The sequence below is a fragment of the Heterocephalus glaber genome, unplaced genomic scaffold (genome assembly GCF_053883595.1).
Source record: "Heterocephalus glaber isolate CG9 unplaced genomic scaffold, H.glaber_assembly_v1.0 deba00001465, whole genome shotgun sequence".
NCBI classification, from domain to species: Eukaryota; Metazoa; Chordata; class Mammalia; order Rodentia; family Bathyergidae; genus Heterocephalus; species Heterocephalus glaber.
Window position 1 is genome coordinate 370,816 of NW_028258312.1, and position 24,289 is coordinate 395,104.

At 46.2% G+C, this 24,289-nt stretch overlaps 1 protein-coding gene across 2 annotated transcripts; it reads left to right on the forward strand.

Annotated features, from left to right (window-relative positions):
* Window positions 1-245: 245 nt before the first annotated feature.
* On the forward strand, window positions 246-11,208 carry Hbegf (heparin binding EGF like growth factor). Of its 2 annotated transcripts, XM_004841860.3 has the most exons (6): window positions 246-614; window positions 805-996; window positions 3,273-3,450; window positions 8,797-8,952; window positions 10,472-10,562; window positions 10,895-11,208. In XM_004841860.3, the coding sequence occupies exons 1-5, from the start codon at window positions 569-571 to the stop codon at window positions 10,542-10,544; spliced, it is 645 nt and encodes a 214-aa protein (XP_004841917.1). In that variant the 5' UTR covers window positions 246-568; the 3' UTR covers window positions 10,545-10,562; window positions 10,895-11,208. The 2 variants fall into 2 exon arrangements, with proteins under 2 accessions (XP_004841917.1, XP_087036913.1); XM_087180787.1 differs by lacking the exon at window positions 10,472-10,562 and having other exon boundaries at window positions 341-614; window positions 10,895-11,157.
* Window positions 11,209-24,289: the final 13,081 nt, after the last annotated feature.

Here is a 24,289-nt window from a genome sequence, read left to right on the forward strand (position 1 = left end):
ACGCTTGAGGAAAGGTAGGAACTGGCCCCAGCCACCTGCCGGTCAGCAGCCCTACCCACAGTCAGAACGCAGCCGCCCTGGCCTGGTCCCAAAAAATGTGAGCGCCGGGTACTCCCGCCCCCTTCGCCGCCCGCCCGCCAGGTCGAGGGCTACGAGGCCGGCGCCGCGAGCCGGGCGAGCTTCCTGGCGAGGGAGGGGGAGGAGGGAGGGGGAGGAGGGAGGGGCGGCGTGGGGCGGGGCGGAGCTCCGGCGCCTGCCTGAGCCTTATTCCAGGGCTCGCGCAGCGAGCGCTCAGTCGTCGATCCCGGAGCCGCGCGCCTCAAGCAGCTGGTTGGCCTGACCGAGGTGCAGGGGCTTGGGCGGACGCGCGAACCTACAGCGAGCAGACAGACGCCCGGCAGCCGCAAGCTACAAGCAGGTCCCAGCCAGGCTTGCATCCAGAAGCAGGCAGCAGACGGTGCCCGGCAGAATCTCCTGTGCGCTCCGCCGCCTGGCTCCCGTACCCGCGCCCAGTGGCCACCGCCTCCAAAGTGATCGCTGCCTCGCCGTCTCCTGCGGGTCCAGGACCATGAAGCTGCTGCTGTCGGTGCTGCTGAAGCTCTTTCTGGCTGCAGGTAAGAAGACTGCCGACGCCCTCGGTGGTCGAGGGCGGGGGATGGGGTCGCTGCGCGGGGGGCACGGGGAAGGTCGCTGCAGCGCCCTCGGCGCGGGCCACTTGGTGGGGCCCTTGCTTCCTGGCGGGCGGGCGTCAACATCAATGCATAGTGGCTGGGGGTCTGATGTGGCCTGTCACCTTGCACACAGTGCTCTCGGCGTTGGTGACTGGCGAGAGCCTGGAGAGGTTTCGGAGAGGGCTGGCGGCTGCAACCAGCAACCCCGACCCTCCCACTGGATCTACGGAGCAGTTGCTACCCACGGGAGGTGACCGTGCCCGTGCCCGTGCCCGTGCCCGGGAAGTCCTGGACCTGGAACGGTCTGATCTGGACCTTTACAAAGGTGAGTGTGAGGATATCCCCAAACGTACCCCAGGATAGGCAATTGAAGAATAAGCAGATCTGAGATTCATGCTCTTGGGCCCCGCTGTGGGCTGGGGGATATTCATGAAAAGCTGATGGGCTGATAGGGGGCCAGGAGATCTTGGAATATAGGTCTTGCTATCTTACATGTTCTTGGGACTCACCTGCCTGGTTCTTATCCTTGTGGATACTTCAGAACAGACTGAAACAGGGAGATTGTCCTCTGAGGTAAGCTGGGTAGTGCAGTAAGGCATGGTTGAGATGCTTTCCCTAGAATTCCTATGTGAAAATTCCTACTTCTCATATCCAATGACTATTAAGTAAAAATATAGATAACAGATGTGGAGATGCCCAGACAAAGCATGTGTGCAGTGTTAGTGTCCTCCATCCACCTGTCTCCAAGTTGGAGAAACAGAATGAGGAAGTCTTACTCCCTACTGGAGACCAGCACCTCTGGAGGAGCCTATGAATGGTGAGCCCTGGGACCCTAGAGGGCTCTATTGAAATATCTATGAGTGCTACTCAAAGCCTGGAGACTTTCTTGAATCCCTGAGAAGACTCAAGGGGGAAAGGCCATATCCGTTCCTCCAGACTCAAGGGGGAAGGGCCATGTCCGTCCCTGTGGCTAAGCAGAGGCATAGGGCAGTCTCCCAGGGCCTGCTGAAGTCCCTGCCCCTGGCCACCTGCAGTGATTCTCATGGGTGGAGCAGGGACTAAGCCCTGTGGCCCCGGAATGACTATATTTGGTTGGAAAGATACCCACCTGTTCTAGCCCCGCCTCCTGCTCTGCTTCCCTTTTCCCTCCTAATAGGGAGCTTCCTTAGGATGCCTTCTCAGCTTTGTATAGATTGAGTCTGTTCCAAAGCTGAGCCTGAGCTCTCATACTTCATCTTCTCACAGTGGTCTTTGGGGTCACCAATGGCCTGAAGAGCCTAGATTTTCCTAGCCAGGGCTGGGCTGGGCTGTGACTCATTCCCCACCCACATGGCTGCTCCTCATACCTCTGCAGACCTGACTCACTGCTCCCTCTCAAAGGAACCTGGCTGTCACCCTGCCAATTTCTCCCTCCCCTTTCTGATTGGCTTGGCCCTCCTGCCTTGTTTTGCCCGCAGCCCTGTTCACTGGGTTCCTCTGACCACCTGCCTCAGCTTCTGAGCTCTGAAAGGGACTGGGACTGGACAAAGGACCACAGTTCTAATTTCAGTCCTACATGATCTTGGGCAAGTCACTGGCTTTTCAGATCTCAAGGTTTTCATTTTGAAAATGTAAGGCCGTGATATTTGTTGAAGTCACTTCCAGCTTCATGGTTCTAGGTTTCCAGTCTAATGTATTATGTTCAGCCTCTGTCAGACACAGGCTGTAACTATGGACAGTGGGCACCTTACTGGGCTGGAGTGGGAAAGAGGCTGGCATCAGATTCCAGGACTAAAGGGCATAGTCTATCATCAGTCCCAGCTGCATGTCTGGATAAGGTGGTTTTTCCTGAGCCTCTAAAGCTTGGAAAGAAGAAGAGAGTCATCATAAGTCCAGTTCCTTCTGGATAATTCCTTTTCCTCTCTATCCCTTGTATACATTGTACTCTTCATCCCAGAGAGCTATAGCCAGTACATTTGGGAATAAATGTAAATGAGTCTTTGAGAAAATGGGTAAACTGTGAAGTGCATAAAGCAAGGTGAATATTTTGCTTGAAGTTGAAAAAGCAAAGCCCTTTATCGGGGATAGCCAGCTTCCTATTTTAGAGTTGAACTTGTGGTTCCCTGATACAAATGGGAACCCCAGAGGAGAACACCTGAAGACATAGACACTCTTATTTTAGGAGCCTCCCACCCCTAAAACAACCAAGTGCCTTCTACAAACTAATTTTTATCTGTGATACTCTCTTTCTGCAAGTGGGTCACTGGTGCAGCATTGGGAAATGAGGCTGATTGAAGGCCAAAATAGAATGAAGTAGGTGTGGAGAATCAGAGGTGGGAGTGGGAGGTGGGGCAAAGGTGAGGTTGGTAGCCTTACCTGACAAGTTCCAATTACTGGAGGAAGTAGCATTCTTTGGAATGAGGCCGACCTTAGCTTCAAAGTTCCCTCTGACAGTTCTGCCCAGTTTTCCTTTAGCCCTTGGAGGCACTGAGCCAAGGTGCCTTCCCAGGATTCTGACCTAATTCAAGTAGAGTCCAAGGGTCCATAGTACTCCCAAATACCATGCTAGATTGATCTTCCCCCAAGGGGTCAAAAGTTTAACAGGGTGTCTTTCTCTTGCAGTTGATTTCTCTTCTAAGCCACAAGCTCTGGCCACACCAAGCAAAGAGGAACATGGGAAAAGAAAGAAGAAAGGCAAGGGGTTAGGGAAGAAGAGAGACCCATGTCTTCGGAAATACAAGGACTTCTGCATTCATGGAGAATGCAAATATCTGAAGGAGCTCCGGACTCCATCGTGCAAGTAAGTGCCCCTTCACAGGGTGGAATCTCATCAGTACGATCTGTCAGCCATATGACTGTTCTTCAACCTCTGGGTGGAAGTTGGGAGGAAGGGAAGTATTTTTAGTCAACGGAAGGCCCCACCACCACCAAAGAGGATGCAATTTCCTGTGGTGTGGGTTTGTGACGCTCTTTAATCCTTGGGGACATTTCCTGCTTACCCAGAAATGTGGCTGGGAGAGCTGACTCCTCGAAGTAGGCTCTTCATTCCTGCCTCATGTCCTACTGTGGATGGGAAAAGCTGATAGGAAACAGCAGAGCAGGTTCCTGGGTGGAGTGGAGCTCCTGCAGAAAGATGTAAGGTGCATTTGATCGCATGTTGTACAGCTATGTATATTCTTAGGTGCCACAGGAATGAGCAGATGTGGGTTGATTTTAAGGCAGGCCAGGACTGTATAGAGAGGAATCATCGTGGGGCAAAATGAAAGCCTTCCTCCCTTCTGTCTCACCTGATAAGGACCAAGAAGTAGGGGACATGGAGGGTATTGGCCTTTGGCCATGCAAGTGGGAGAACCCGTCCTTTGTGCAGGATTAGGAGGAAATGGAAGACTTTATGTCAGCTTCCTAGGCAGATTTTCATGGGCTAAACCAAAACAGGCATCACCCCTACTCAGGCAGCATCACTCCTTCCCTGGGTGGAGGTATGGGTGGAGGGGCTATGAGTTCCTTAGCCTCTCCTAGGCCAAACCCAGAAAGTGGCTGCCTTGGCAATCCCTCAGGGATGACAGCACTGCCATGCTGTCTGGCAGGCATAATGTCACCACTGTGCCTGAGGCCAACATCCCACATCAGGCTGCAAACATCCACTCTTCTCTGGACAGGCAGGGTCTGAAGACCTTGTGACCTGAAGACTCTGGAAAGTCTAGGACACTGCCATGTGCAAACTACTTACTCTCCTGTCCAGAGGGCTGACTGCCTAGCATCTCTTCTCAATATTTTATTTTAAGACAGGGTCCCACCAAGTTGTGATTTTTGAACTTTTGGTTCTCCGGCCTCAGCCTCCTGAGAAGTTGAGATTACAAGTGTGTTCGACCATACCTGGCTTCATATGGCTTTTAAAAGCTTTCTTGCCCTGTCTGATCACACATAGCAGAGTTACCTCGTATTTGGCAGTTGATAGACAGCCCCATTTGCCTACCATATCCATAGTCAATCTGTCTTTTCTGATAACATCTTTGTCAGGAGCTTGGTATTGGAAGTTATTTAAGAGTGGCATTGAAGCTATGGGTGGTGGCATGTGCTCCTGGCTTCCCCAGGGAAGGAGGAGGTTAGGTACATTGCAGACATCCGAGGGTGGGGATGAGATCATGTGTCTTGCCCAGAGCCAGCACCCATCAGATCAGGCCTAGGTTGGAGGGTCACTTGATCCTGAGAGTTTGAGACTAGTTTGGGCAACATAATGAGACTCTGTCTCAAAAACAAACAAAAAAAGGCATAGAAATTCCCCATATCATCCCTCCTAATGTCTTGGGACAGGGCAGGAAATGTTTGTCTTAAATTTGTAAAATGGCATCACTAGCACAGGGTGGAGAGAGCGACTCTGAGGGTAGTCAAGATAGACTGAGGCCAGGAACCTGTCTGGGCCAGATTGGATGTGGGGCTCCTGCTTCTTGGCTGAGGAGCCTCGTAAGGCTGCTTTCCTGATGAGGGGGGCTCAGCTGACCACCGAAGCTCAGAGAACCTGATAAGTGTTCCCAGGGCCACCTTTCCAGTGGTCCTAGGGATAGTGATAGTGATCATAAAGATGCCATCTCTCCTTTATCCCAGAGCTTCAATGTTTACTTATAGAGTTCCAGCAGGATTTTATAGAGGGCAGCTGTTGTCCTAGAGGACGTGTAGAGTTTTACTAGCCTAAGAGCATACCAATGTGACTCGAAGACTTTATGTCAGCTTCCTGGGCAGATTTTCATGGGCTCGACCAGGATTCTTTGATCCAACTGCCTCCTATCTCCAGCCCTAGGGCAGAAAGCAGCAAGAAGACACAGAGCTCCTGGTTTAGGGCAATGTGAGATTTGTATACCTACATCTGGGACACTTTGTGGCTCCTTCTTGCTCCAGACTCAGGAACCCCCAAGCAGGGTGTGTCCAGGCTATCGTGGTGAGCTTGCGGCTACTAGTCAGCTTCCTAAACCAGCTCTCTGCAGCCACCATGAACAGGAAAACCCTTCTGTGTCACCAGCCAAAAGTTCCCCACAAAGAGTAGTTTCCTGGGGCTCCTAACTGGCTGCTGACCTCGTAGTTGACTGCAAAGTTTCCTGTGGCTGGAGGAAATCTGAGGGCCATTGGACTGGGGAGAACTCAGTGCTGGGAGAGAGACAGGCTTGGGGTTCCATTTGGCCACACTGCCCAGATGCCAAGAAGGAGTAGTAAGGCCCCATATTTTGGCTCCACCTGACTTGGATAACTCATTCTTTGGGATTTGAGCAGTACCCTCTGCAGTCAGATTGTATAATAATCTATACATATGTGGAACCTGGCCTATACAAGATGCTTTCATCCATGAATAGCTTCTTTGATCCTTTCATGATATTTTTGTGAGTTGGGCATTTATTATTTCTGTGTTTTACGAAAGGAAACCAAAGCATAGAAAGGTGATGTGACTTGCCCAAAAATCACCTGGCTAGAAATAGTAGCAGAACCAATCTGGAAGTCATATATTCTAAGTCTCATCCATCACATGGTACCCCCTCCACCTCCTCAGTAGAGATAGAGAAATCTTGAGTGGAAGACGTTTCTGGGCCCTAGAGCATTCTTGCTTCTGTTGTAATACAAATTCTGAAATGGGTCACAGACATAGAGAGGAGGAGCATGTCCTAGGTTGATGGGTGCTGGCTCTGGGCAAGACACACGATCTTATCCCCACCCTGGGATGCTTGGAATGTACCCAACCCCTCCTTCCCTGGAGAAGCCAGGAGTTAGCTGCAAAGGGAGGGGGAGGTAGGTAATATTAGGATGTTTACATTATTATCCTTTTGACTCAGGGTGGAGGTGGAGGGATTATGTAACTGAATTTCAGGACTCTGAGGCCAAGCTTTATTTCTATCATCTGAGTAACTACCTGTGAGGTTTGAATGATGGGCTCAAAATGCATAATAGACTCAACTTTAGCTCCTCTCTCCTGGAAGAGTATAGTCTCTGAAATCATCTAGACTGCTGGGTTGAATCCCAGCCTCTAGCACTCACTAGTTTTACAACTTTGGGCAAGTTATTTAACAGAAGTTAAACCTCAGCTACTTCATCTTTAAATTGGGGATAGCTGGCTGGGCGTGGTGCCGCATGCCTGTAATCCCAGCATTTGGGAGGCCGAGGCAAGAGGATCATTGTGAGTTTGAGGCCAGCCTAAGGCTACATAGTAAGACCTTGTCTCAAAAAGCAAAAAGTAAATAAAATAAAATGAGGATAGTAACTTCTGCTTCAGAGAGATGGTTTTCAGATTTATGAAATCATGAGCCCCTGTGTTCAACACCAGCTCCAAAACAAAAAATAAATGAGATCAGGGCTGGGGATTTAGTTAGCTCAGTGGTGCCGTTGCCCACCTCACAAGCACAAGGTCCTGAGTTCAATCTCCAGTACCAAAATAAATAAATAAATAAGATTAAATAAAGTAGTTCTTATAAAGCAGTTAGCTCGGAGTACTTGACTTATAATAAGCCTTTAATGTTTGCTATTTATTATTAAAGCTAAGAATGTATAATAATAATAAAACAATAAGACAGTCAGAGAGCAAGATCAGATAGCTTCAGGAACCTATCAGATGTTATGTGTTTCCTTTGTGTTACCTGCACTGTTCAGAACAGAAAGAGCCATGAATTTGGAATTTGCTAGGTTATTTCTGATCTTTCCCCTGCTACTTCTTAGTTGTGAAGCTTGGCAAATCACTTAACTTCTCTGACCCCTAATCCCTGCACACAAGTGATTTCCCAGGGACACTCCTAGGCGCTTCATCCATGTCTTAGCAGTTTGAGGGTCGTCTTTTTACCACCTATACTGATGGGACAGATGCATGGAGAGGCTGCACAAGGAACTGTATACTATCCCATGTGACAGTGGGCCTGACCTACATTTATTCTGCAGTGAACCAATCCCTTAGAGCACCCAGGAGGAGTTGGGGCAGGGAGAGATAAGGGCAAAAATGCAGGAGCAAGGAGGCAGAGACCCCTCTGCCACTGCCAGATGTGGACAGGTCTACTCCTTGTAGCATCCCTGGTGCCCTACCAGCAGGAAGAAGGAATTCCTTGCTTTGAGGCAGCAGGCGTAAAACTTCTTTCCCAGAAAAGAGGCCACCAGATTCTCAGTACTTCTTCCTCGAGCAGCTAGTGGCCTATATCCCCAGGCTGATGGTGTCCACCCACTGAGGCTGGCAGTGTGGATATAAGTGGCAGCACGCTGAGCTCAGGATCAGACAATCCATGTCCATGCTTCTATCCTGTTTTGTGACCTTGGGAGGCCACTGAACCTTTCTATAGAGTGGGGCTCCCACCTACATCAAAGGATCTCTGGGATGTTCAGAAAAAGGAAGGGATATGAATATGCTCCTTCAGCCATGCTTGGAGTCTAAGAGCTTCGAGGAAATGCTTTGCGTTAGAACAGGCAGTTGCCACATGCTTTGTTTCTTGAGTGACAAGAGCCAAGAGATTGTTTCTGACATTCTTTTATGCTCTGGCAAGGCAGCTGGGCAGAAAGATATTATGTTGATTTGTTTGCTTTGTCCTATGATAAAGGAGGCCTGATAGCCCAGCTTCCAGAGGCCAGAGGCTATATACTTAAGCTACCAGTTTGGGCCTTGCATCAAGGGGGAGCTGAGAGTTAAGTGAAAGAAATTTGAGAAAAAGGACTCCTGGCAAAGGAACAGGGCCTATTAATAGGCTGGGCAGTGTTAGGGAGGGACTGGACGCTGGAGGAATTGATGGGCAAGGCTGGGTTTATTTCTGGGTCAGAATGTTTAGGGGCCTCACTAGAGGGAGTGGTACCAAATCCCCTCAACTCAATCCACCAGCCCTTGTGGCCAAGTCCTCTTAAGTGGGTCAAACAGAAAGCTTTAATACACCTGTAATAAATCAGCCACACATGGTCTGTGTCCATACTGAGACCTTTGAGTCTTCCTTTGCTTTTTCCCCCTGCCTGGAACAGGGGCCAGAGAGCTAGAAGGAATGGTGAAAGGGAGGGTGCTGAGTGAAGAAAGAAGGTATGGAGCATTCAAAGGAGGTGATAAATAGGGTTTGGTTTGTGTAGGTGGGCCATTGCAGGGTAGGTGGGAGGGAGAAAGAGAAAAGGACTAACCCTGTTTCTTTATTCTGTCTTGAACTAGCTGCCACCCAGGTTACCATGGAGAGAGATGCCATGGGCTGAGCCTTCCAGTAGAGAATCGCTTATATACATATGACCACACTACTATCCTGGCTGTAGTGGCTGTGGTGCTGTCGTCTGTCTGTCTGCTCGTCACTGTGGGACTTCTTATGTTTAGGTGAGTGTTGGGGGCCTCTGCTGGCTGTTTCTGCAAATCACTCCCCTTCCTCTTTTCCTGGGTCTTCCTAACTCTTGGAAATTGAGTTCCAAAGAGATCACATAAACCACATTCTTTTTTTTTTGTACCGGGGATTGAACTCAGGACCTTCCACTTGCGAGACAGGCGGCAGAACCACTGAGCTAAATCCCTAGCCCATGAACCCCATTCTTATGGCCCCACATCTGGAGCTTCTCCACAAACTTAGTTTCTCTGGCATGATATAAGCCCAATATCTAGAGCCCAGGGTGACACTTGCCAGGCCCTAACACAGTGATGGTGAACCTTTCAGAGATGAGTGCCCAAACTGCAACCCAAAACCCAAGTGCTGACGTTGCAATCAAACCTGAATACTGAGGTTTTAGTTTAGAAAAAATAACTCATACGTTAATACCTTTTTAATTTTTTTTTTTTGGTACTGGGAATCGAACTCAGGTCATTGGGCTTTTGAGGCAGGTGGCGGAACCACTGAGCTAAATCCCAGCTCCAACATCTTTTGTTTTAAAAGAAAAACAAATAACACACTACCACTGCCTTAGCAGATTCTGCCCCTCACTTCTGTGGAGCCACCTCTTCATACATTTCTCTCTCCTGGCTCTGTTCTTTGATGGCATTAGTGTATGGTTTGGCAATGAAGGCATGATAGTGCTATTGGTATATCATTTTAATTCTGAAGCATCTGGACCTCAGGCTAGACCTCCAATTCAGATATGTTCTGGGTTGGGAAGAACTATTAAGCACTTCATGTCTGTTTTTAAGCAGTGCTACTCAATCCATTGTGAAACCTGGAACAAATTGCCTGTCTTTCTAAGAATTGTAATCTGTCAGTGATTGTACACTCTGTCCCCCTACCTCAAAAGGATGTTGTGACAACCAAAATCATGATGTGAAAGCTCTCTGTAAAATGTAGCATGGTGCTGGGTATGGAGGCACACACCTGTAATTCTAGCATTTGGGAGGCTGAGGCGGGAGGATCACTAAGAGGGGCCGGGGATTTAGCTCAGTGGTTCTGCCACCTGCCTTGCAAGCGAAGGGACCCGAGTTCAATCCCTGGTACCAAAAAAAAGGAGGATCATTAAGAGTTCAAGGCCAGCCTGGACTACATATCAAGACCTTTTCTCAAAAGAACAAAACAAGGGCTGGGGATTTAGCTCAGTGGTTCCGGCACCTGCCTTGAAAGCGCAAATGCAAGGTCCCAAGTTTGATCCCTGGTACCAAAACAAAAAGAAACAAACAAATGTGGCCTGCAGTTAGAGATAGGCATCTCTTGGGGCAGCTGGACTTTGATCAGAGAGGTCTGTCTGGCTGTCATTCCCTCTGGACTTTTCCATGTAATGGAAGGAGCCACCATGGCAGAGTTCTTTGGAGTGACCTGCTGTGGGACCTGTACTTTTTTGTTTTGGTACCGGGGATCAAACTCAGGACCTTGCACTTTCAAGGCAGGTGGTGGGACCTGTACTTTAAAACTTCTCTTCCTCAGGTACCATAGGAGAGGAGGTTATGATGTGGAAAATGAAGAGAAAGTGAAGTTGGGCATGACTAATTCCCACTGAGAAAGACCTTTGCTCAAGGTAATGGTTCATCCTTTGACCCCTTGCTACACCAAGGGGCAAGGCATGGGTGGATCTTGTGTCTCTTTCAATGAATGCTGGATTCTGCTCTTACTTCTGGGCTGAGAGTCAGCATCCAATTGCAGAATTATTTTTAAAGCCTGCTGGAGAATCATGTCCAGTTAGGGTGAAAGTTGTTAGAGAGTTCCTTCGAGGACAGCTTCTTCTATTGTTAGCCCTTTGTTCTCCCTTCTTTTCCTAGATGATCTTTTCCACTTCTTAAGATTGGACTCAGAGGCACCTAAGACCTCTTTAGACTAGACCTAGCTTTAAATGCTTTTCTCATGCTTTAGGAATCAGCAGGGGATGGCTACCTCTGAGAAGGCACAAGTTGCTTGCCAACTCTGCAGAAGGAAAGGACTTCACAACTAGCCGCGAAGACTTCACCTCCAGTTGTTGTCTTGTTTGGGCCTCCCATAATTGCTTTGCCAAAATACCAGAACCTTCAAGTGCCAAACAGAATATGTCCAATGGGATCTGGATCAGAAGAAAGTGAAAGTTGGGGATCTTTAGGACCTACTCCTCCATCTGTTTAAAAAAATTTAAACACTTATCTTCTGGATTAAAATATCATTTAAATTACACATGCTCCTGGATCTTTGACTATAAATACAAAAGAAAGACAAAAAAGAAGATGGAAAGATTTGTGGACTGGAAGGAAGCAACAAAGATTGAGAGACAGGCCATGTACTCAAGTAGCCGCCAAGGGATCTGTTGCTTGGACCCTCCAGAGCTGGCTTTGATGAGCTAACTGTGAAATACCGCAAGCCTAAGAACTCTGAATTTTGGGACTTATACCCAGATGAAAAAATAACAACTATTTTTTGTTGTTGTTTGTTTGTTTGTAAAATGCCTCTTAAATTATATATTTATTTTATTCTATGTATGTTAATTTATTTAGTTTTTAACAATCTAACAATAATATTTCAAGTGCCTAGACTGTTACTTTGACAATATCCTGGCCCTCCTCACATCCCCACCATCTGGCTCAATGCCGCACTCCCCTGTGGCAAATCTGAGATGACTCTGTGACCCATCTGTAGTAATTTATTGTCTGTTCACATTTCTGAAGATCTCCCAGGATCAGAGTGCCCCAGGGGGAGTTCTGATGGTTGGGATGTAGGATTTAACTTGGTCAGAGCCACTCTGTGAGTTGGACTGCAGTTTTGCCTAGGCAATTTTGTCTACTATTTGTGTTTTGAAAGCCAAAGGTGCTGATGTCACAGTGTAACAGATGTCAGTGTTTCCCTGTGTCTTCTCCCTGCCAAATCTCAGAAGTTGGGCATCCATGCCTGCCGCTTTTCTGACAACTCCCCTCCCCTCCCCACCCACAGAGTGGGAACCCAGTCTCCCTTGTGTCAAGACATTTCTCTCACTCTTGCCATTCTTCTGGTGCTACTCCATGAGGGGTCAGTGCAGCAGAGGACAGTCTGGAGAAGGTGTTAGCAAAGAAAACTGCTGAGGAAGAACAGGGAAAATTGTAATTAACTATTCTTGATAATTGATTACCTGCCAATTGCTACAGAGACTGTTAGAGGTGGGGAAAGCTTGTGAGCAACCCTACCCCATCACCAAAACTACAAAGGAATGCTGTCATGGTCCCTTCTGGAAGTTTTTGGTGCCATTTCTGAACTGTTACAACCTGTATTTCCAAACCTGGTTCATATTTATACTTTGCAATACAAATAAAGATAACCCTTTCTCCATAGTCTGCTTGTTTTAACTGGGAGCTGGTTTAATATGGGTCTTTCCTAAGCCCTGTCTTGGTGTTAGGCTCTGTTATCAGGTATGTTTACATATACTATCTCAGTTTTCGAAATAACTTTGTGGTGAAGGTACTATATTTTTCCAGAAGAGAAAACCGAGTTTCAAATAGATTATATAAGGTGTCTGAGGATACACAGTAACTCCAGTAATTTTGTCTTAATACTTAACACCATACTATCTCTAAGATAAGAAAGAATAAGGGCTGGGGATTTAGCTCAGTGGTTTCCCTGCCTGCTGTGCAAGCGCAAGGACCCGAGTTCAATCCTTGGTACCAAAAAAAAGAAAGAAAGAAAGAATAGACCTTTAACATAGGAAGTTTAGCTGGCTGTAACCAGCAAAGACATGCACTCATTCATTGGACAGGCCCTGGACTCAGGATCTAGTCCTATGCTGTGTACATATGAACAGGCATTGTTCCTCTCTCATGCTCCTTTAGTCAGTACATCAGGAAATCTTGTCAGTTTTACCTTTAGAACACATGCAATACACTTCTTTTCCCTGCTACTACTATCACCTAGTCCAGTACAACATCTCTCACACCTGGACTCCTATGATGGCCTCCTGTCTTCCTAGTTGCACCTTGCTTCCTTATAGCCTTTTTTCAACACAATAGCCAGTGACCATCTAAAACATAATTCATATTATGAATACCTCAGTGATAGACTTACATAGTTGGTGTACAAGAGGTCCTGGGTTTGATCTCTAGCATCACACACACAAAAATATAATTCAGGTCTTACCTGCGTAACAGGCCTTCCTCACCACACTATTATACAAAAGCACAGTCCTCCCTCACCCCATTCTTACTCTCTTTACAGTGCTTACAGTGCATTATATTTCCCCATAGCTCTGATCATCAGTAACATATCCCTATTTATTTTTTGTCCATCTGTTCCTGCTAGAATGTTAGCTACATGAGGATAGGGTGTGTTCATTACTCTATTACCAGAATTTTTTTGGGGGGGCGGCTTTTAGAGACAGGGTTTTGCAATATAGCTCATATTGCAGATTGCCTTTGAACCATGTATCCCAGACTGGCCTCAGATTCATGGCAATCCTGCCTTAGTCTCCCAAATGCTGAGATTACATGCAAGTGCCACCACACCCAGCTACAATCCCAGATTCTTAAATGATATAATTGAGTTGGGCATTCAACATTTGTCAAATGAATATAAGAAACAATTAAAATCCAGCCCAGGTGTGGTGGTGCACACCTATAATCCCTGCACTTGGGAGGTTGATGCAGGAGGATTGCTGAGAGTTTGAGGCCAGCCTGAGCTACATAGTGAGTTCAAGGGCAGTCTGAACTCAAGATCCTATCTCAAAAAACAAAATTTAAAAAACAATTAAAATCCTGTCCAGGTAGGCAAGTAGGCAAATGCAATTTGTTGGGATTATAGAGGGGCTTTTGTTGGGGAGAGTGGACTAGATAACAGGATGAAAGTGGAAATTGGGGCTTATTGTATGGCCTGGGTGTCCTGGGTATACTGGAAGTAAAGCCATTGGCAGGCCATTGGACAAGTGCCTCTAGACTTCCCCTTCCTCATCCTTATCCTCTTCTCTTAGAGACGTATAACATTCTGAAGTTTCTCCAGGGGTCCACATAGACATTTTGTGTGTCTTTTAAATATCCTCTTAGAACTTTGGGTGTCAGTAACTACCCAAACTGAGCATATGAATACCCTATAACCCAGCAATTCTACTCCTAGCCATACACACAAGAGAAATACCTTTGTTACCAAAAGACATGTGTAGAAGTGACCTTGGTATTGGTTGCAATAACTCAAAACTGGAAACTATCCAAGTACCCCCAGTACTTGATTATGTGTTTTTTGCTGTTGTTGTTTTTTTTGGTACCGGGGATCTAACTCGGGTCCTTGTGCTTGCGCAGCAGGCAGCAAAACCACTGAGCTAAATCCCCAGCCCCCCAGTACTTGATTAGGAAAGGAATAAACTTAGGTGTATCAAGACAATGAAGTACTAAATACCAATAGGGATGAATCTCAAAACATTGCTGAGCGAAAGAAGCCAGACAAAAAGAAGTCCCTCCTGTGTGAGTCCATTTATATAAAATATAAAGGCATGCTGGGGATTTAGATCAGTGGTGCCTTGCCTGCCTCACAAGTGCAAGGTCCTGAGTTTGATCCCTGGTTACCTCCCACCAAATTTAAAGGCAGGCAAAATTAATCTGTGGTGAAAGAAATCAGCAAGGGGATTCCTGTTGGGATTGGTGATGACTGAAAGCAGGCAGAGCCAGGACTTCTGGAATACTGATAATTTTGCCATGCTCTGGCTGCTGGTTACACAGAAGTATTCACTGTGAGAAAATTCACCAGGTATGATTTGTTCATTTTTCTGTATTATCCAAGATTTTGAAAAACTTGGACAGAGACTCTGCTATTGCATTTTAAATGATTCTATAAAGGATCAATATCTGATTTTAGTAATCAGAAAGTAAGGATGTCAGAAATAACTGTGGAGTAGTGAGTTTCTTTGAACTCTCTGTGGAGTTCCCTTTGCTGTTGCAAGCTTCCATCTCAAGTCCTTACACTTGGCTGGGCTTTTCTGGTTATGCTTTGTTTCCTGTAGACTAAGGCTTCCTATCTTTCAGCTGCTCTCTCCTACTGGTCCTGTTGCTGATGAGAGTTCCCCTTAGAGGTCCTTTGGGTCTCTTCCTAGTTGTTATAGTGGCTCTTGGAGCCTCTGAATCTATAGGCATTTCCCAAGATTGGCTGTTGAAGAATGTGTCCCCCTATGCCCTGAAAAACATCTATCTTTTCTCTATGGGTGCTCCTTTCAGTCTCCATTGATTTTTTTTTTTTTTTTTGGTACTGGGAATCGAACTTGGGACCTTGCATTTGTGGGGCAGGCGCCAGAACCACTGAGCTAAATCCCCAGCCCTAAAATAAATTCTTTTTTTTTTTTTTTTTTGGTACTGGGGATCGAACTTGGGACCTTGCACTTGTGAGGCAGGCGCCGGAACCACTGAGCTAAATCCCCGGCCTCAGTCTCCATTGAGATACTTTCTTTCATAATGGTCATAATAATCATGATTAGGTTAATAAATTTTTTTTTTTTTTTGCTTGCAGTGCTAAAGATGGAAGCCAGGGCCTTGAACATGCAAGGCAATCAATCTACCTCTGAGCTATATCCCCAACTGAGAGTAATAAATATTTAATATTCACGAAGTGATCATACATATAAGTTCTAGACCGCACACTTTACAGCCACTATTTCATTTACAGCTCACCACAACCTGGGAAGTAAGTGCTCTTTCTGTATCTATAACTGTGTTAATAGGTAAGAAAATTGAGGCTGAGAAATGTTAGGTGATATGCTTATGCAGAAGGAGGTGAACAGCAGGGTGTGAACTGCAAAACCTATCTCCCAAGCCTGTTCTCTAACCACTAAGCACACACTCAAATGAGTTTTCTGGGCCACACTGGTTTTCTCTTTTTCCCGTATCCAAAAATAAAACAGTGAAAAAAATCATATGATAAAAAATTTAGAGTGCAATTCCCTACAGCTCAAGAGTTTCTTCTCCTTTCCCTAGTTTACAAATTCATGAAAAGTGCCCCAAAGTGCCTTATAAGGGGACAACACAAGGAACAGGCAATGCATGCTGAACCAAACCTGGGTCTAAGTCTAGGCTCCACTGTTTATTTGGGAAACACCTTCATGCATGATACCTAGCCTCTTAGATCTTGTCTCCCTGTCTATACAACAGACATAATAAAAATATCTACTTCGGGGCTAGGGATGTGGCTCAGTGATAGAGCACTTGCCTACTATGTACAAGACCCCTCCAGCCCTGGCATTGCAAAAAATTTTTTTTTAATTAAGAAAAATAAAAACATCTTCCTCAAAGAGCTGCAAAAACTTTGCATGTGAGTAAAGTTCCTGGTTCAGGCATATGCTACATAGTCAGTAAATGTTGGTTACCTTAAGTGTCCTGTCCAAAGAGCTAATTAGTAGCCACGTGTGTGTGTGTGTGTGTGTGTGTGTGTGTGTGGTGGGGCACACCTGTAATCCCAGCACAAGGAAAGGCTGAGGCAGAAGAATCATTACGAGTTTGAGGCCAGCCTGAAGTACAAGACCCTGTCTCAGGAAAAAAAAAAAAAAGGAGCTAATTAGTGCACAGTTAGAGTTGAAACCCAGGCCTCTGATTGCCAGTTCACAATTCTTCCTTAGAAGCACCCAATGCTTTTCAATCACTTTTTCCCATTTTATTGTCAACTTTAGTTTAAAAGAAGCTCTAATGGGTCTTAATAAGTATTTGTGGATTTAAGCAGCCATGGAACAGCAACTCTGTCCAAATATATCACTTCAAATGGCTGGACTGAAATTCTTCCCTTTGTCAACAATGCCTGAAATTCAAGCTTCCTGTTTGAGAATGCTAATACTCCTGGGAATAGCTATGAGTTAAAAGACTGACATTCTTTGCTGGTGTAATTCATTTTCACTTCATTCACTCAGCAAACATTTGTGGAGGCCTCCTTATCACCTTCCAAATGAGATCCAGCTCTGAAGGAGAGAGCATTTTCATGCAGTGAGGATGTGGGGAGGATGGGGGGAAGAAAGAAGTCATTTTGGAGAAAGGACATTCATTTATTCATTCATAAAAGTTGAGTAGGCACTTAAAATGTGTCAGATATTATTCTTCTCACTGGAGAACAAGTCACTTGTCTATGAACTACACTACATTAGTAAATGAAGAAATAGGGTAATTTTAGAAATTAGTAACACTCACACATACCTCAGTGTATGCTGTTAGTGGGGATAGAACATAGGCCGTTCCAGAAAAGTCTCTCTGAGGAGGTAGCATCTGACCTGAGATAGGCAGGGATCAGGCATGTGGAGGCCCTGAGACAAAAATAAATTTAGTATGTATGGGGCAGCAAGTGGCCTCTGCAGCTGCAGTGTGGTCATTGGAGTTTGAGAGGGAGGTGAAGGGAAGATCATATGGAGTCTCATAGACCATGAGAAACAATTGGGAAGCCAATGGAGTATTTTCAGCAGGGGAGTGATATGATTTGATTTGTGTTTCAGAAATATGACTACAGGATGCAGAGTAGGGGTTTCAGTGGTAGAGTACGGGTACTCATCGAGGCAAGAGGTGATGGTGGCTAGAATTAGGGTAGTAACAGAGGAGCCACTGAGAAATGTTCAGATTCAGGACTTGTTTTGGAGGAATCAGCTCTTAGACATGCTGATGGATTGAATGTGGGCGTGTGGGAAAGAGACAAATAAAGATGACTTCTTTGGTGATAGCTTGAACAACTGTTCAAACAATGATTCTTTTAATCGATATAGGAAGGAATGGTGGGGGGAGAAATGAATTCAGGGGGCCAAGAAATTAAAGGATTCTTTTGTGGACATGCTAAGTCCACGTGGGGTGAAGGAGGGCACTACAAAGAGGACAATGAGTGGGAGGGCGATGCAGGTAAGAGATAAAGAAGCCAAAAGAGGCACTCCCCCCCCCCAAAAAAAACAGAGGAAAAAAAAGACACTTATTTTTGGTCTTTGGAGTTTCATACCTCTAAGTATATTTCTCTTATAGGATCATATTTAATCTTTGTATGCCCAAGGGAGGTGGTAGTATTATTGGCCCCAGATTAATGAACAACCAAGGCCCCTGAGGCTCAGAGCAGGGCAGTAACTTGCACTAACCAGGCTATTATTAGCTAATGCAGTTTTTCTTACTGCTGATCTTGCTTAGGCTCTTCAAGCACCATACTCCTATCCCGGCTGCAGCGGAGAGGACAAAGCCCTGTGATTTCTTCCTTGCTGTGGTAAGGTGCTCAGGCCAGGTCTCCAGGGAACAGGCTAACCTCATCCAAGAGCAGAAGAGGAAGTTAGAAATGCCCCTTCCCATGATTGGTTTCCAGAGTATTCAGCCACTACCAAATTAATATAATTTGGAGGTTGTTGTGGTTTGGTTTTTGTTTTTGAACTTTTAACATTGCACATTTTTTCATGATTGTCCCTTTGATTGATGGAGAACAGGGAACTCTTAGCTCACTGCCACCCACACAGCTGTGAAGGAAGCCAGCTGCCCTCTTGCTCTTCAGAGAACATCCCCCCCCCCCCATCCTGCTCCATCATCTTGGCGATTACTAACCAGCAGGGCATCTCAGGAAAAGGGCTCCTTTCAGGCTGCAGTTAGTGGATCAGAGTTTGTGTGGGAGGCTTTGCAAAGACATATGATGTGGGAGTAGGAACCAGAAAGATGGGAGGAATTAAGTCACCCTTTCCCTCAGCGTCCTCCCCCACCTTATTTCCTTGCCCAACCTAGGAGTCACTGGGTTGGTTTCCTTATAATGAGAAACTAGTTTCATTTGCCATCTCCCCATTTTTGACAGTGGATCAATCGACTTCAATGGGAGCACAACAGAAGGAAGAAGCTACCAGCTGGCTCTTCCTTCATGCCACTAGTGAGTGAGCCAAGGATAACTATGTAAACCATGAACACATCCAAGGGTTTCTAGGAAGGCCTGGCTTCTATTTTCCCTGTGCTCCTCAATGGATTGGGGGGCTGTGAGAACACTGTGGTTGGTAAGGGGGGCCAGATCAGGTCCATTTAGAAGCAAATGCTGGCCTGAGAAATCTGACCTCAGCTCAACCCTGCAGAGGTAGGCCTCATTCTCCAGGTACGTCCTTAGACACCTTCTAGAGAAAGTCTACCACCTGGCTGGATTGGTCGCTCTTTTTTTTTTTTTTTTGGTACCGGGGATCGAATTCAGGTCCTTGCACTTGCGCAGCAGGTGGCAAAACCACTGAGCTAAATCCCCAGCTCGTGGTCACTCTTGCTCTTACTCTCACATCATCAATTCTTGGATAGTGCAAGGAAAATTGGTGCTGTTTCCACAGAAGCTTTGGTATTCCTCTCCCATCACTTTGATCCTACTGTGCACTGTCATTGTCTGTCTGCTCATCCATTTCTCCTGCCATGCATTCTTGGAGGTCATGGAGCACATCTTTTTGCTGCTCTGCATTCCTACATCCAGTCCAGTCTGTAACACATCATAGGCTCTCACTAAATGTTTGTCACATGTGTGAACAGACAATTGAGTAAATAACTGAACAAATGCATGAATAAATGAATGAGTGAAATGAGAGGTTAAGAATTCAGTTTCTTGATGAGACAGGCCTGTGTTCAAATCTTAACCATGCCATTTGCTAGTTGTATAATAATCTTGGACAAATTATTTAACCTCTCCAAGCCTCAGTTTTCTTGTAGAGTTTTTGTGGGGGATTAGTGTATATAAAGTATCATAGAGCCTGATGAAGTAAGTACTGAACACATAATAACTATAGCTATTGTTTACAAGCTCTGCTATCTAATCCTGTGCTGATTTTTACCCTCATGGGTCTTGTTCATACCTTTGTTTCTAGATTCATTGCTCAGCTGAGTCCTTTGTAGACTTAAGGCTTGGCCTGCAAGCCTGCCCCAGTGGGTATAAGCAGGAGTCAGCATATATAAGTGAGTATAATGTGAGCTTTTCTATAGGGGAAATTGTGGCAGGGCCCTGCCTAAACAGGTCAACTGCCACCCTCATTGTCTCAGGCCTTCTCTGGGGGCAGTGTCTTCAGGAAAACAGGAACAGTGCTGCATTTAAGGTACCCAGATGACAGCCCCATCAAATATGTGACCTTTTCCTAGGAAGCCTGGTTTCCATGGTGAGCAAGGCCTCACACTCTTTGTCAAGCCATGCTCTGTGACTCTCAGCCTGCCCTGGAATGTGATGGCAGTGGCCCCAGCAGCTGGGTGGGGACATCTGCCCATGGGCTGCCCCTCTAAGATCTCCAGGATGGAGGAGGGGCTGAGATAGCCCCTTAGGCTGTCTGATGCCTGCACTGCCTTCCAACTGGGAAGGATTTGCATGAAGGCCCTGACACTATCCCCTTCACCCCCATCTCATACACACACAAACATTTAATGGCTCATAGCCAACTAGCTGCCAGTCTGAGTAGAAAGAAGGGACCTCTTTCTGTGCACCCTCATCTTAGGCAGAGGCCCTGACCCCCTCTACCTCATCTTGGCAGCCTGGGCTGGGACAGAGTGCTTGCCTCCTGGACCTTGGCAGAGCATTTATTCAGCCCAACCTCTGCAGCTGCCAGAACAGGAGCTGAATGCCCAGTGCGTCTGCCAAAACTCGCTAACTTCTTTCTTCTTTCTTTGAGCTATGCAAACGGAGGCTGCTGAGGAATGTGGCAACTACCCTCCTTCTTCCTCCCAGGGCCTGTACTCCCCCAACCCCCAAGCTGGAGTCACATCAGAAAAATGCAGGGGAAGAAAGAAATCCCCCAATGTGTCATGATATTACATTTCCGCCTAGTGCTCAGAAACAAGAAAAGTGGCACAGCGGGGGGCACGGGAGGCAATGGGGGAGGCAGAGGTAGTGTGGTCATAGCCAGAGCACTGTTGAGTATTGCCTCGATGCCTCCCTGGGGCAAATCACCTGCTTCCTTGGGATTATGTTTCCTCATTAATAAATGGGGGTGAATTGTCCTGACTCAGATTGCAGAGAAACTGAGAATTAACCCGTGGCATTGAGAGCACTGATATTTTTAGAAGTGCTAAGGGGAGCTACATTGCTCACTCATTCATTTATTTGTTTATTTATGAGGCACTAGGGATTGAATCCAGGATCTTCACACTGAACTATGTCCCCAGCCCTTTATACTTTTTTTTTTTTTAATTTGAAACAGGGTCTTGTTAAGCCATGAATCATCCAAACTGGGCTCAAACTTGTAATCTTCCTGCATCAGCCTCCCAGAGGGCTGGTATTACTGGCATAGGCCACCACACCCAGTTCACATCACACCTATAAATTGGTAATTATTGAACTAGTTCACTGTTCACATGGAGTCATTTAACAAGCAGCCACTGATTCCTGCCTGTTCTAGAATCTAGGTTGAACAGGACACAGGCTCTGCACTCTACTAGGAAAGACAGACAAAAAGTCACAGCAATCAAGTGTCAAGGAGTTGTGATGGGCAGTAGGTTTCAGATCCAGAGGTCAGAGAGGTGACTTTTCTCAGGAAGTGAAATTCAATCTGAGGGCCGAGGATTTAGCTCAGTGGTTCCGCTGTCCTTATAAGCGCAAGGACATGAGTTTGATCCTAGGTACCAAAAAAAAAAAAAAAGAAATTCAATCTGAGACTTGACAATCAGCTGTGGCCCAAGTGAAGAGGTTGAGAGTAGTCTACACTGAGGGACTGCCAGCGTCAGAGAGAGGATGATGTGAATGAGGAACTGAAATGGGCTTGATTTGACTGATGTGACTGGATGTAGACAGCTGGGCAGGAATCAGTGAAAGAGGGTGCAAAAGGAGGCTGGGCCGGATCCCGAAAGGCCCTCATAGTTGTACCAAGGAGTTTGGATGGACTGTCAGAGCAATGGGCAGCCAGCCCAGAGTGTTACCAGAGTGAGCATGGGGTGGGGGTGGCATGAGCAGATCTACTTTTGGGTAGGTGACTCAGACTGGAGAATGGACTGGAGGAGTAGCTGCAGCAGTGGAGAAAAGAAGCACAAGAATTCAAGAGCTAATGTGGAAGACGAGAGAAAGGAGAGTGAGTCAAGAATGACTCTGAGTTTTAGGATTGTCTACCTGGGTGGAAAGTGTTGCCATCCACAGAGATGGCCACATGGGAGGAGGAGAAGCTGTGAGAGACTGAAAATAGTAGGCTGGTTTTGGTCTGCAGGATGACCACCATGTCAGTGGGGATATTGGTGCACCATGGTAAGAGCTGCGTCTGGCTCTGGGCTGGAGAGATGTCTTTGGCTTGCAGAGCATAAGAAAGGAAATAGTTGCTGGGGATTTAGCTCAGAGGTTTCACTGCCTGCTGTGCAAGCGCGCAAGGACCCAAGTTCGATTCCTGGTACCAAAAAAGAAAAAAAGAAAGAAAATAGTTACAATGTTGGCTGCTCTAAAAAAAAAAAAACCCTTCAAATAGTAACTCAGGGACTCAAGTCTTTCCACCTGTGTCTCTGCCATCTTTTTTTTTTTTTTTTTTTTGGTACCGGGGGGGATTGAACTCAGGTCCTTCCAACTGCAGCAGGACCACTGAGCTAAATCCTCAGCCCGTCCCCCAGGTTTTTTTTTTGTACCAGGGATCGAACTTGGGACCTTGTACTTGTGAGTCAGGCAGGGGAACCACTGAGCTAAATCCCCAGCCCTTGCCATCTTTAATATAAAGCTTTCAAGGTCACTGTGATGGGAAAAGAGGATGGATCACCCATATAGGAGATTCTGTCACTTCCATCCCCAATTCACTGAAAATCTCATCATGTAGTCATACCTAACTACAAGAGAAGCAGAAAAATGCAGTTTATCTGGGTGCCCACGAGGAAGAGGAAATGAGGTTGGCACCAAGCTAGCCAGCTTCTGGCACAAGAAGGCACAGGAGTGGAGAAGATCCATTTATCCCCATTTTTAGGTGTCTACACACAAGGCAAAAAGAAATGAAGATAAGCCACATTTTCCCCTTCTTTCTCCTCCTTTCTTGGAGACCATCAGGAAAGGGCCTCGAGCCATTTCAGTGCCTTCCGTAAATTGAACAGATCCTCAAGAGATGATTCAAAAGTAATCATGTTCACTGTGACACTAGTCACTTCTGCTCTTCCCTGAGACCGGCTGCCATTCATCCTCTCTTCACTTTTCCTTTTCTAACTGTGTATCTGCCATGCGTTGGGTACAATGTCTAGTTCTGTAAATGCAACAAAGAATAAGACAGTGGTCCCTATATTATTTATTGATTAACTCAGTAGGATATAAGTTTCAAAAATAGAATCTATCTCTTATCTTGCCTACCACTGTATCCCTAACCCCCAGAACAACTAGAACAAAGAAAGACCTCTGGAAGGCTGGGGATTTAGCTCAGTGGTTTCGCCGCCTGCTGCGCAAGCGCAAGGACCCGAGTTCGATCCAAGGTACCAAAAAAAAAAAAGAAAGACCTCTGGAAAGAATTGTCAGATAAATGAATAGTTGAGTGAAGGCCCTCAGGGGATTGTGCATCTGTAATGAGTGCTAGGAAAGGGAAAGAATACAGTGGTAGAAGAATAGCCTAAGGCATAGTGAACTCCTCTAGCTCTGGAGGTCAGGAAGGTCTTCCAAGGGAAGAGCTTTGTTTTCATTTTTGGGTGTGTGTGTGTGTGTGTGTGTGTGTGTGTGTGTGTCTGTGTTACTGGGAGCTGAACCCAGGGTCTTCGAATTGACCTATATCCCAGCCCTTTCTTAATTTTTATTTTAAAAATTGTGTTTTTGCAGCACTGGGGATTGAACCCAGTACCTTTGGACTGAACATCCCTGGCCCTTCTTTATTTTGAGGGTTCTACCAAGTCTCTAAAATGCCTATGCTGGGCTCAAACTTGTGATCCTCCTGCTTCAACCTCCTGGAGTGCTAGGATTACAAATGTGTGCCACCACCACTGAGTGGGAAGAAATTGTCTACTCTTAGAGTTACAGAATAAGGCAGATGGAAGAGTATACACAAAGGCCAGGTATAAAAGAATAAGTGGGGAGCCAGGTGTAGTGGCGTACACCTGTGATCCCAGCACTCAGAAGGCTGAGGCAGGAGGATCACCGTGAGTTTGAGGCCAGCCTGGCCTACATAGTGAGTTCAGGTCCAGCCTGAACTACAAAGGGAGACCCTGCCTCAAAAAAAAAGAAAAGAAAAGAAAAAAAGAATGAATGGGGGAACAAAGGTTGTTCATTGTGGCTAGAGCTTGGAGGGGCTAGCAGGGGTAATGCAAGAGGAGACAGAAAGGGCAGGCAGGCCCCAGACAGCATATGGCCCAGCCAGTAGGACCTTGTAAACTTCTATAGATTGTCCCAAGGATGCATTGTTCAGTAGCTTCTTTGACCTGCAGCCATTATATTTCACGTTATTGTTCGAAGAGGATTTAAAAAAAATTT

What these genes read in the sequence shown, in the direction of transcription:
- Hbegf (XM_087180787.1), top strand. Translation starts at nt 569, where the DNA reads ATGAAGCTGCTGCTGTCGGTGCTGCTGAAGCTCTTTCTGGCTGCAG. An exon ending in GAAGCTCTTTCTGGCTGCAG is followed by an intron (nt 615 to 804) that starts GTAAGAAGACTG and finishes CCTTGCACACAG; the next exon opens with TGCTCTCGGCGTTGGTGACT. An exon ending in CTCCGGACTCCATCGTGCAA is followed by an intron (nt 3,451 to 8,796) that starts GTAAGTGCCCCT and finishes GTCTTGAACTAG; the next exon opens with CTGCCACCCAGGTTACCATG.